This window comes from Bufo gargarizans, chromosome 5, assembly GCF_014858855.1.
Source record: "Bufo gargarizans isolate SCDJY-AF-19 chromosome 5, ASM1485885v1, whole genome shotgun sequence".
NCBI classification, from domain to species: domain Eukaryota; kingdom Metazoa; phylum Chordata; class Amphibia; order Anura; family Bufonidae; genus Bufo; species Bufo gargarizans.
The window spans coordinates 202,083,706-202,097,470 of record NC_058084.1 but is presented as its reverse complement, the minus strand read 5'-3'; the positions used below and the strand labels follow the sequence as shown (position 1 = coordinate 202,097,470).

General features: G+C 38.9%; 1 protein-coding gene across 1 annotated transcript in view; it reads right to left on the bottom strand.

The window, feature by feature from the left end:
• Window positions 1-3,920: 3,920 nt before the first annotated feature.
• Window positions 3,921-13,765, bottom strand: part of CPNE4 (copine 4) — a 479,073-nt gene continuing 469,228 nt past the window's right edge. Inside the window, exon 18 of the mRNA XM_044295448.1 lies at window positions 3,921-4,052. Within this exon, the coding sequence (XP_044151383.1) occupies window positions 3,921-4,052 (132 nt within the window). The remainder of the gene's footprint in view (window positions 4,053-13,765) is intronic.

The following is a 13,765-nucleotide window of genomic DNA, read 5'->3' as shown; positions in this document are numbered from 1 at the left end:
GACGGCTCCATAGCACCTAGAGGCTCATTAGCATATCAATAAAAGTTAGTTTTTTAGGCAAACGGCTGCACACAAAGGTATTATAATAGCATTGTTTGGTAGAGCAGACAATAGCGGATCGCTAGTGTCTGATAGCTAATTATGTCAAAACGAGGTGATGGGAACCCTTTGAATGACAGATTGAAAAGAAGAATGGACAAAATTATCTATTGCTTTACAGCAGGTATCAAAAATCTAAGTGGAAAAGGATCAGTGGTTCTAGCTGCTATGAAAATAAAACCTTAAAGCTATGCCCTCAATGAACATATTAGTGAGCTACAGAATTTTAAAGGGACTCTTCCATCAAACTTTTTTTTTTAGCACATATTTAGAATCTATTTGTGAATATTCTGTATTTTTTTAAATAAAAAACGGGTGGATGGTTTTCTTGATATAATTTTTGTAGTATCTCTATGTATTCTTCTTCTAGTCCTGGGTCTGTAACTTCCTCTCTCTTTGGTCTTTTAGTACACCAAACAGCTTTGCTTAAAGGCCCCTTTACATGGGCCAATTTTGCAGGCAATTGGGAAGGAGGTGTTTATATGCAGCGATCTCTTCCATAGTATGGGAAGGAGCAATGGCTAATTCCATTTCTCGTCCCCTTACAGACTCTGTTTACTCAACACGATCTGCTGCCTGCAAACGATGATTTTTGTGAACGCATGAATGATGCGATTACCCGATGAACGAGCATTTTGCTAGTTCATTGGGTAATAGGCAGCACCCTTACATCGACAGATAATCGCTAAAAAGTGTTTCTATAAATGCTTGTTAACAATTATCTGGTGGATTCTTGTGTGTATTGAGCCCTTTATCTCTCAGTGATTTTGTAGTAAAAAGGTCACAGAGAGGCACGGAGCATTATCAATTATGTTAATGCTCCCTGTCTCTGCTGTCCAGAGCGGGGATCGGCACTCTTTCACGCAGCGGATTATCCACACGGTATCCGCTCGTGTGAAAGAGCCCCAACTCTCTCAGTCAATCACTGTGATCAGATACAGCCCCTCTGTAGTGACTCAATTAGAGCATCACACAAATCACTAATTGATGCAGTGCTCTTCTGTGGGCATCTTTATCGAAGCCTATCAATAAAAAACAGAGCTTTGATAATGTTATCCCATTTCTACACCTACTATTATCATGAGGTTAACCTTGCAGATATTACCTTTACCTAGCAGTAAACTGATAATGGATTACCAATCTATTTAGAAGGTCTTATCATTTGTACTGAAAATTCTAAAGCAAATTTGCTCCCTTCCAACTTCCTCAAGTTCCTTTCCAGAATTGTTCGAACAAATGCAATGCAATATTTCAGATATGAATGTAATAGTAATGTAATATAATAGTAGGAAGCATTTAGATATGCCCCCTACCAAAAAGCATTCACTTTACAGTGGTATGTTACAAACCTGATTATGAAAGAGATACTGGAGGTTAATCACAAGTTAAAGTAAACTATATGGTACCCTGTGTGGTGGAGCAATAATGTGCAGTCAAATTTCATTTGGGCTAGATCCAACACCAGTTTTAAGAAAGGGGAGCAGTTAAAACTATATAACGTATTTAATACATCTATAAATTGCAGATATTACCATTTCTTAAATGGTAAAATATGAGAAATTGAAATATGTTGCATCAATAAAGGTGCTGTAAGTAATTTATTTTTGTGTGTTATCCAATATCTTACAACAGCCCCCACATGTGCCGGGCCCCTCAGAGGGAATATACTCCCCGTGTCGCTCCTGGCCCCCGCACTGCCGCTTCTCACTGTACACGGGTTAAAACATTTGGTGTCGGGGGAGCAGCCAATGGCAGGCGGGGACGAGCCTCCCTAGCGTCACCCGCGATGCTAGGGAGGCTCGTCCTCGCCTGCCATTGGCTGCTCCTGCCCTGACATCGGATGTTTTCATCCATGTACAGTAAGAAGCAGTAGCGGCGGTACAGGGACCAGGAGCGGGAAAGGGAGCATGAAGCAGGGTAAGGCCTCTTACACACGGGCGAGTTTTCCGCACGGATTCAATGCGTGAGGTGAATGCATTGCACCCGCACTGAATCCGGACCCATTCATTTCTATGGGGCTGTGCACAATGGCATGTATATATATAAGTAAGGAGGTCACAATGATCAGGTAGTAAAAAATATATAACGCATAATATATATAATTTTATACATGTTATATATTTTTTTACTACCTGATCATTGTGACCTCCATATATATATATATATATATATATATATATATTTGCCGTTGTTGTGACTGGTTTTAAATTATCATGATGTCAAATTAAATAATTAAATTAAGATATTGTTACTCAGTATTTGTTTACATATTATTGTAGGGGATTTGTATCTTGGTTTGGTGTATTTGTTTGTATTTGACCCACACCATTACACCAGCGGTTATTGGTTGGTGGTTCATATATTTTTTGGGGGGACTATGTACGATTCTGGTACAGGAGTTCTCAAACATTCCTTTTGGGACCTCTTGCCAATTGCAGATGATCCTAGGAGTAAATGCCAACCACAAAGCCTCTTCTGAGGGACCATTACAAACCTGTCTAAGAATCCTTGTTGTCAATTACCCTTTCTTATGCTTGGCCACTGGTCAAGGGCATCCTTGCTCAATGAATACAGCTGTTTGCCTAAATAGTGGTGTCCAGTTTGAGGACTGCTATACTAGACAAAATTTTTTTAAATTAAGCAGTTATTAATAAATAGATAAATCCCAATATAAACTGTACTAAATGATGTCACCTATGATTAATTACTTGTAGAATCTCAGATAAATAAGCTATTGTGTTTAAGGGAAGCCACAATCAGGTTTAGAAAAGCCCTATGATCTACAGAACCCTGGTCTTATGTATTACTTCTGCTATGTATATTGCAAACAGTATCAGAATGTACTGCATAAAAATACATGATGCAGATAAAATGACATATATCTTGATTTTGGATTATAGTACAATAAATTCCTTGCTTTTAGGGTTAACTGAAATTTCACTATATTAATGCCTTCATTCTGTGCTTTTTGTTTTGTGCTGACATAGTCTATATGCTACAATGTGCTTTTAGAGTATTTCCTAGGTAAACACTTAATATAAAATGAAAATCTACATGTATCAGACAAAGCACTGAGACATTACACTGTCTACCAGCCCTGACGTTGGTAGATATTATAATTTTTCAGTTCTTCTGCTGGTACACAAAGGTCTGTCAGAATGCATTTGCTTGAGAACCGAGCTACTGTATACCTTGAAATATTTCAATTATTGTGACTATCTAAATATGCTAGCCTGTGTCACAATGAGTCATTAGATCATACAGCTATAGAAATAATAATGGGTTTAGCATATTAAAAATCTGTCTGGACTTGCCGTTATAAATGTCCATTCCTTTTACAAAATGCCGCAATTTCTGTATTCTGAAAATGGCTACAAAATTGAAAGTAGGCCACTTGTATCAAGAGGTAATTTACTAGAATCTGTAAGCCCAGAATTGTATTTCTGACATGCACAACACCATGAACTTACAGTCTAATGAAGAAAAAGGTTGTTCTTTGTCCGGAAGATAAAATGGTGTAGTGTCTATGAGCTTTCAATATATATTTCAAAAGGTTTTAAAGTGTAAATATGATAAGAAATTTAGCAAAATTCCAACAAATCTGTATAAAAAAACAGAAACATTTACCATCTTTTGAGACAACATGCTGTAATTATTTTTTGTTTCCATAAAAAGTCTTTAACAATACAGCTGCTATGCTGATCCAAGCCTCCAGCAACACATGCAAGAAAAAAATAGATTGGTAAGTTAAAAATCACTAAAACGTGCTATATATTGTTATTATGAGGATTAATATTATTATTTTGAGACACTGTATAAGTTCAAGGTCCTAGTGTCCTGGAAGACTCGTATTCAGATGAACATTTTGGTTTGATCCCTTTGCCATTGTAATAGTCCACAACTTGGTTTGGAACTTCAGCCAAAACACTTTTCGCAAGGGCAGCTGGAGAAGCCTATAGGGAAAAAATAAAGGAGAAAATAATTTAGTCTGTAATTTTTTCTAATAGTATTACCCATCCAGCCACTCAAACTGAATAAGGGGGAAGGGGGGGGGGGCATAGGAAACCAAAGCATAAACATAACACCCTACCCTAATATATATTTTATAGATTCATTGTAGAACATAGATGACGCAATCAAGTCGCACATCTGTGAGATCTTCACATTCACCTTGAATCCTCGCAAACAAACTGTAAGAGACTTCTGGAGGCAGCATATGAAACCACTGACTATAATGCGCCAACAATCTGGAATTAAGCAGAGCCAAGAGGATGGAAAGTGGAAAGGTGGTTTCCTAGCATCACTGTCACTTTGTTCTAGAGATCTTAGGGGGTCACAAAAGTTAGACCTCCACCCACTGTTCAGACAGTAACAGGATATGCCAACCCTGTAGGGTACAGCCACACAACTGCAGGTCAGTTCACCATATTAATAAGAATTCTCAAAATCTCTTCCACTTTGCTGAATCTGAAATCCGCAATTATATATACACAATACTGGATACATTTATACCAGTCTCGATGGTGTTGTCTGGTTTTAAGAAAAAAAAGCACACCTTCTGCATACGTAAAAGGAGCATTACTTACCTGACAGATGCCGCAACATTGTTCCGATTCTCAGTGTTAGGCTTGGTTTAACTGGCTGCAGCCACGTTGACAACACATAACCGCTTCAGACAATTACTGGCTTCAGCAATGTGCCAAAGAGGCCAGCGATTGGCTGCAGCAGTCACTTGTTGTCAAAATGTCACAACTGCAGCCAGGTAAATATATCCTGGCCAGGAGAACCAGAGCAGCATTGTGGGATCTGTCAGGTAAGTAATGCTCAGTTGTTTTTGGCAGAAGGATCCTCTGTATTGTCTGTTTTTTTTCCCCTCAAACCAAACAACCCATTTAATTTTCTCATTTCTATATATTACCCAGTGGCGCACTGTTTATACACATATATGTGGGAAAAGGGCAAAGTTTTTTATGCTATACTCTTGCCAGGAGGCATCTTGCTGTAACAGAAACCTTTGGCAGTGCTCTGTCTGCATTGGATACAAATAAAGCTAATATCTGCCGCCTTAGAGGGGTTTTCTAACCATTGCATCTGGATTGAAAATCAACACAAAGGGACGTGCTGTCTCCATCTATTTATTTTGTTTGGACTATCCTTAGGATAGGTCATCAATATCTGGTCGCTGGGGATCTGACACACGACACCCTAGCCTATCAGCTATTTGCTACGGAGGCGGCATGCCTTGCGAAAGTTGCGAGTGCTGCTTCCTTTTCATTACACTAAGCATTGTCTCCCGTGGAGCGATTGCATAGTATAATTACAAGTACTCACTCTTTAGCACTTTCAAGTGAGTGGAGCGAGTATTAGTAATTACACTCGCTTCCCGAGATGACAGTCAGCATTATGAAGGTCAAGTAGCGCTCGCAAGAAGTGCTGCCTCCTCTTCAAACAGCTGATTGGCAGTGGTGCTGGGTGTCCCATGCCGATCAGATTTTGATGATCTATCCAGAGAAGAGGTCATCCATATAAAATTCCTGCACAACCGCTTTAACAGCATTTAGAGACAGGCTTTACAGCAGTCACCATGGGCCGTCACTATGAATTAACACATGTGGAATTATATACATAACAAAAAAGTGTGAAACAACTGAAAATATGTCATATTCTAGGTTCTTCAAAGTAGCCACCTTTTGCTTTGATTACTGCTTTGCACACTCTTGGCATTCTCTTGATGAGCTTCAAGAGGTAGTCACCTGAAATGGTCTTCCAACAGTCTTGAAGGAGTTCCCAGAGATGCTTAGCACTTGTTGGCCCTTTTGCCTTCACTCTGCGATCCAGCTCACCCCAAACCATCTTGATTGGGTTCCGGTCCAGTGACTGTGGAGGCCAGGTCATCTGGCGCAGCACCCCATCACTCTCCTTCATGGTCAAATAGCCCTTACACAGCCTGGAGGTGTGTTTGGGGTCATTGTCCTGTTGAAAAATAAATGATGGTCCAACTAAACGCAAACCGGATGGAATAGCATGCCGCTGCAAGATGCTGTGGTAGCCAGGCTGGTTCAGTATGCCTTCAATTTTGAATAAATCCCCAAGTGTCACCAGCAAAGCACCCCCACACCATCATACCTCCTTCTCCATGCTTCACGTGGGAACCAGGCATGTAGAGTCCATTCGTTCACCTTTTCTGCGTCGCACAAAGACACGGTGGTTGGAACCAAAGATCTCAAAATTGGACTCATCAGACCAAAGCACAGATTTCCACTGGTCTAATGTCCATTCCTTGTGTTCTTTAACCCAAACAAGTTTCTTCTGCTTGTTGCCTGTCCATAGCAGTGGCTTCCTAGCAGATATTCTACCATGAAGGCCTGATTCACACAGTCTCCTCTTAACAGTTGTTCTCGAGATGTGTCTGCTGCTAGAACTCTGTGTGGCATTGACCTGGTCTCTAATCTGAGCTGCTGTTAACCTGTGATTTCTGAGGCTGGTGACTCAGATGAACTTATCCTCTGCAGCAGAGGTGACTCTTGGTCTTCCTTTCCTGGGGCAGTCCGCATGTGAGCCAGTTTCTTTGTAGCGCTTGATGGTTTTTGTGACTGCACTTGGGGACACTTTCAAAGTTTTCCCAATTTTTCAGACTGACTGACCTTCATTTGTTAAAGTAATGATGGCCACTCATTTTTCTTTACTTAGCTGCTTTTTTCTTGCCATAATACAAATTCTAACAATCTATTCAGTAGGACTATCAGCTGTGTATCCACCTGACTTCTCCACAACGCAACTGATGGTCCAAACCCCATTTATAAGGCAAGAAATCCCACTTATTAAACCTGACAGGGCACACCTGTGAAGTGAAAACCATTTCAGGTGACTACCTCTTGAAGCTCATCAAGAGAATGCCAAGAGTGTGCAAAGCAGTAATCAAAGCAAAAGGTGGCTACTTTGAAGAACCTAGAATATGACATATTTTCAGTTGTTTCACACTTTTTTGTTATCAATATAATTCCACATGTGTTAATTCATAGTTTTGATGCCTTCAGTGTGAATCTACAATTTTCATAGTCATGAAAATAAAGAAAACTCTTTGAAGGTGTGTCCAAACTTTTGGTCTGTACTGTATATAAATATGTGTGTATATATATATATATATATATATATATATACACACACACACATAATCTTCCATTCTAATTCTGCCTGTAATGATAAGAAGGTCACTTTACTGGAGTTATCTGTGCAAACCAAGAAGTGGCGACTATTATTAGACTTACTGGCCAGTGCGAAAATTATTAGCATACATAGGCATTATAAATATAGATATTGACATGGAAAATTAAAAATAACATCACCAAAAATTCTTTAACCCATCCTGACATGATGTAATGGTACATCACATGTCAGATCTTTAAAGATGACACCCACTCCGGAGCAGAGCGGGTGCCATAGCCTCAGGGTGTTTGCTGTGTGAAACAGCTAATGTCTGTGACCAGCAAAACCTGGAAATAATGCACTGCTAGGTCTGGAAATGCTCCCCTGGCGACAATCGAGGGAGCCACTCATTACCTGTGAAAGGCCAGGGCCTGCTGAGGCTCCAATTGCAGGTATATTCAAAGTAGACCAGCAGGTGGCAGCACTACATTGGAATATACCAGGGAACTCCTAGCATGCCTGGACAACCTACAGCTATTAGGGCATGCTGGGAGTTGTAGTTTTGCAACAGCTGGAGGGCCGCAGCTTGAGATTCCCTGGAATATACCATATTGTAATATATAAAATTCCATTACTTTATACAAATTGAAATCCAATGATTACATATTGTAGTCACGTAGGGTGACTTAAAAAAGTGGGGGGAAAGAAGTAAAAAAGTTTTTAAAAATTAAATAAATATAAAAGTTCAAATAACCCCACTTTACCCAAAATTAATATAGAAATATAATTAAAAAAATAAACATCATAGGCATAGCCCCATCCAAAAATGCTTGTACTATTAAAATATACAGTTAATGGTGTAGCAGAAAGAAAAAAATCTAAATTGCGGATTCACTGTTTTTTTTTTTTGCCTTCCTCTGGATCAACCTGCAGGATAACAGGCTGAACAGGATGGACAAATGTCTTTTTTTGGCCTTATATACTATGTCACTATGTTACTGTTTTTAAATTGTTTTATCTTCCCAAAAATTTTATAAGAAGTGATCAAAAAGTCATACACACCCCAAAATAGTGTCACTAAATAGTACAGCTCTCCCCACAAAAATGAGTCACCTCAAACCTTCCAAAAAATGTTATAAAAAGTGATCAAAAAGTCATACACACCCCAAAATAGTGTCACTAAATAGTACAGATCTCCCCACAAAAATGAGTCACCTCAATCCTCTGTAGATGTGACTATAAAAAAATATGTCTATCAGAATATGGGGATAAAAACTTTTTTTTTTTTTTACAACTTTTTATTTTTTTTCATTATTATACATATGTGGTATCGCTGTAATCGTACTGACCTGGAGAATGTCAGTTTTACCACTAGAGAACGCTGTGAAAACAAAACCCATTTTACTATTTTTAATTGTCAATGATTTCACAGGGGTTTTGTCCCCCCCCCCCCCCCCTTTGTCTCACCCGACCATGAAATTACAGTTAGTAAATAATGTTGGTCACAGTGAGGTAAAAAAAGTAAAAGGGGTTAAAATGAAATCACCTTTACTGATCCCTGCTGCTCCCATTGTAATGCTTAATGGCTTCCTGCTGGACTCTGCTTTCTGGTCCTCTCTTGACACTGAGGAAATGACTGTTGGTGCTCAGCCAATCATTGGGCACAGCAGTGACCTGCCTCTGCCTCTGATTGGCTGATCTGGCATCTTCAAGCATATCCCTTGTGTCAAGAGTGAAACAGTAAGCAGAGACCATCAGTGAGCCGATAACCTACGAAATGGGGACGTCAGGATATAGGTGAAAGTGAGAATCCCTTCTTTCAAATGTTTTATCCCACCCCACCCCACTCCTCCACTGCATGTACAACCCCTTTATACAGCCATAAAATATGGACACTAGAGCGCAGTGGTACCAAAAAATATAACTGAACAACATGGAATAATGAAATATCATATTAATATACACATAACCCCAAACAAAATTGAAATATAAAGAGGTTGTCCATTTTGAACAATTGAATTTTTGCAAGATGTGTCCCAGTGATCCCCCAGATCCCTCAGCTGTATTCTCCCTGCTTCGTAACCTCATGAATATCCTAATATTACACAGTTTACATTGAAATTATAGACTACATGGCCCCTCTTTACAACACATTATGTGACCTATCCTGCCTCTCTACCAAATAATAAAATAGATATAACTTACCAGAAGGGAAATAGCATGTACAGGTACCACCCTGCAACCCCCCCATCCACAGGCCACTACTGATTCAAGATGTGCACTGAAGGATGAGTTGCTAGAATTAGATGCCACTACTGGTAACAATGACTAATAGTGTTGAGCGAATTGAAGTTGGATCCAAATTTCAGGGAAATTCAGTTCGCCGCAAAGCCAAATTTCCTTGTGCTTTGTGGTAGTGAATCGATTTTCCCTCAATGGCAGTAAAAAAATAAATAAATCATACTTACTTCATCCATTTGCTCACGATGAGCTGGCTACCACCACCTTGATTGGAGATCTCACACAAAATCCCATGGCCCACAAGATTTCGGACTAGATCTTCAATCAAGGTGGCGGCCGACTCATCGGTAACAAATGGATAAGTTAAGTAATTTTTTTATTTTATACTGTGTTATTACTGTCAGATGCCACGATCAGCTATAAACGCAGCATCTGAAGAGAAGATTGACGAGGAGAGGCGCAATCTCCGCTCCCTGTCATTGCACCCACTACTTACAATGAAATGCGCTTCGTAACAAAGTAATTTGTCACAAAGCAAATTTTTTTGTAAAATTTGGTGAAGCAGCCAAATCGAATTTTTGAATACTTTCCTCATCTCTAATGACTACTATCAAACTAGGTGGAGATAGTACATATTTCAGCAATGGCCTCAACCACCTTCGACTTGTTCGGTGGTGAGCCTCAGTATTCATATGCTTTGTATAAAAGTACTGTAAGTACAATTGAATTAAGCAACTTGGTATCTCGAGACCTGATGGAATAAATAATTCCCATCTTTCTGTCAATGTTTATATTGTATGAGAATACTTTTGTGTAAATTGTATTTGCGTGCGTGAAGGATAATATCCGATATTTGAATAAAAACATTTTCGTTCCATTAACCGATCTAAACTACACGGCTTTTAGATAGATAAAGTACAAATGCTGATTTTATGGCATATTAAATGCAAACATCTTGCTTGTGAATAAAATGAGGTTCTTCATGACTAAACAGTAATCATCATGGATGTGAAAGATAAACACAAAGTTAAATTGAAGATCTGGAGACCATTTTTAATTAAAGTACTTGAAGGAGAACTGGATGAAGCGGCCTTATTCAGTCACATAGTCAATGGGACTGGTACAGCAGTGGCATTTTCATGATATTAATAAAAGATTAATTAAATTCGATATGCTTTGTTTTATTGAAGAATGACCAATTTAATTATGTTATGGCCTTGGATGAAAACTTGCAATGGGAAGAAAAGTATTGTCTGAGTATTTCAATCAAGCTAAGAACACTGTGACATCTCTGGCATTTAAAATGGAATTGGGTGCAATTTTCCAATGAGAAGATTGAAATCTATCATGGTCAAGTTCAGGTGATTTTGACTTTCATGCTTCACATTTTGTACCCACTTTTATAAAAAAAATTATAAAAAATAATGAAATGTTCTAGCAGAAATAATCAGATCATTGTACTCCCAGGCATCGCATAAAGTGATCTTGTCTGAGTACATATTTGATTCTCCTAGTGACAAAAAGGTAATGTGTAAAGTTGACCGAAAAGTTTGATTTGCCACGAAGCTGAATTTCCTTGTACTGTGTGGTAACAAATGAATTTTTCCTGAAATAGCGGAGAGGCCATTGCGGCCATCTTGATTGCAGAAACTGTGCAAAATCTTGCACGCAATGACGTGTGACTTCATCAAGTCAGCACGCTGGCCAGGCGTGGTGATGTCACCAGTGATGACATTACCAGGCTCGGCCAGTGGGATGACCTGGTGACATCATCACATCAGCGCACACAAGAATTTGCCCGGTTTCTTCAATTAAGATGACCGTGACGGCCTCTCCGCTAGAAAATGTATAAGAGGAGTATGTTTTTTCTTTTTCACCCCTGAATTACCCCTGAAAGGCCTCAATATTACTGTCAGATGCTGCAATCAGCGTTGAACGTGACATCTGGGGGGTTTAATGAAGGAAGGGGAACAATCCCTGTTCCCTATCACTGCCCCCACTACATACAATGGAATAGGATTCCTGATGAAGTAATTCGTAACAAATCAAATTTCTTTGTGAAATTCGGAAAAGCAGCAGAATCAAATTTTTTATAACTTTGGTCTTCTTTAAATGATGCACGTTACTAAAGATGAACAATCAGGCTGAGGCAGCTACAGCGAATCAATTGTAAACTAATCAGATTCTGATGCATCTTAATTTTTGGTGATTTGATTGAGCTGAATGAAGGTGGGAAATCCAGAAAAAAAGAGACCTCCATGTCATACACACATTTTCAAGCCAAATTTCATTCAGGTAGAGTCGTTTTGGACTTGAATGGAATCTGTTGACTGATTTGGCCAAATAGAATTTTCAGCAATTTGCTCATCTCTAGAAGCAGCTTACTTTATTCATGAGTAGAGTTTGTCATATGGCTTGTATGTTATCGTGCATGTAGTCTGCAAATAACCTTAGAGGGTTAATTGTAACGGTGATGCAAATAAAATACCGAACTCCGCTATCTAACATCAGTATTTCCCATTGTGAATGATGCTCATACATCAGTGTAGAACCAGGCACTTATTGTATGTCAATACTGAATGACTGATGACCTGAGGGTTATATTAGTGATTTATTTCTGAAATATTATAGTTATTAATATATGGACGTTTGGGAACTTTTATTTTTTCCAGAAAGGAAAGCCGCTGGACAGTATTGTGTATCAGTATTTATAAGCCCAAACCAGTTGTGGTTCTAAAACACAGAAGAGGTTCAAATCTTTCCATTATACTCTTTGTAGGTTCCACTTCTGCTTTTGGCTTATAAATATAGATAAAAAATCGGCGATCTCTGTAAGACGGGAACCTAACACTAAATAATACCTGTTATGTGCCATAATGGCCACCATAAAATTCAGGGAGTGCAAGTTCCGCATGCATGCTGGGTCCACTCTGCCTTGTACCATTGTTGGTGCCATAATGGCCTCCATTACATCCAGGGAATGCAGGTACCAGCATGCACGCTAAGCCCACTCTATACCTCTCCTGGTGCCAGATGGATTCCAATGAATGCAATGGGAGTCCACTCTATACCTCTCCTGGTGCCAAAAGGCTTCCAATGAATGCAGTGAGAACAGGCTACGGCTTTATACTTGCACTAATTAAAATCAGCCTATGGGGCAGACAGGCTGGTCAGGTGGCCATTATAGCACATAACAGGTAGCATTTAATGTAGCAAATAATGTTGTACAAAATGTGTTTGCCAAGAATCTCATTTACAAAATAAGCGTAACATTAGCACCAGAATGTTTTCTATAACTATGGCATTATTGTGCTTTATTTGGTTTGTAGAGTGCTGTTGCATTGTGTTTTTTTCTTTGTGTTTCAGACCAAGAAGTAGCATCTATTAGGCCAGTGCAAAAACTGCAGGAGTTTCTGGCTTTTGTTTAAATATAGATATTGACATGAAAAATTAAAGCAAAAATCACTTAAATTAAACAATAAAGTTTAACATAAGAATGTAATTTAAACAATAGTTCATTTTCTGGTGACACATTCAATTTAATTGCTGTCATGAAGGGGATGCAAGTACTGAAACTCAGCCCTATTCACTTGATTGTGTCAAAACAATGTGAACACAGTTTAAAAGGGTAATGGCATATTTGTACTACTTGACTTCACATGCTGACTAGTAGTAGCTCGACCGGATAAGAATAGAGACTATTTGTTGGACCGGAATGTGCAGAACTGTCCATAAAACTGCAAGTGAATGGAGCAGCTTTGTAGTACCTACATGGTGCCAGGATTTCTACATTCAAACAATCAGTGGGGATACCACTTGTAACGCCCTTGGCTTGTACTAGCCATATACCCAGTGGTCCCTCAAGTTACAATATTAATTGGTTCCAGGACGACCATTGTATGTTGAAACCATTGTAACTTAAGTAATCGTTTCCAAAGCCCCAAAATGTCATCCAAGATAAGAGAAAATTATGATTTAAGAAGAATAAGCAGATAACTAAAACAGATAAAACAAGTCCTTACATATAACAGCCAGTAATAGCTGCTAACTAGCAACTAATACAGCTATTTTACCAGAGAAGTGGCCTTGAGTGGTTGGATCTGAGTCTGAGGCATTGTATGTTGAGTCTGGTTTCAACTTATGTTGGGCCAGAGAAGACCATTGTACTGTATGTTGAAAATATTGTATCCTGTATAGTAACTTCTTACCACCATAATACCATTTAGTTTACACAAAAAACAGACCTACCTATAAGTATTTTATATAAAGTCTGGGAGAA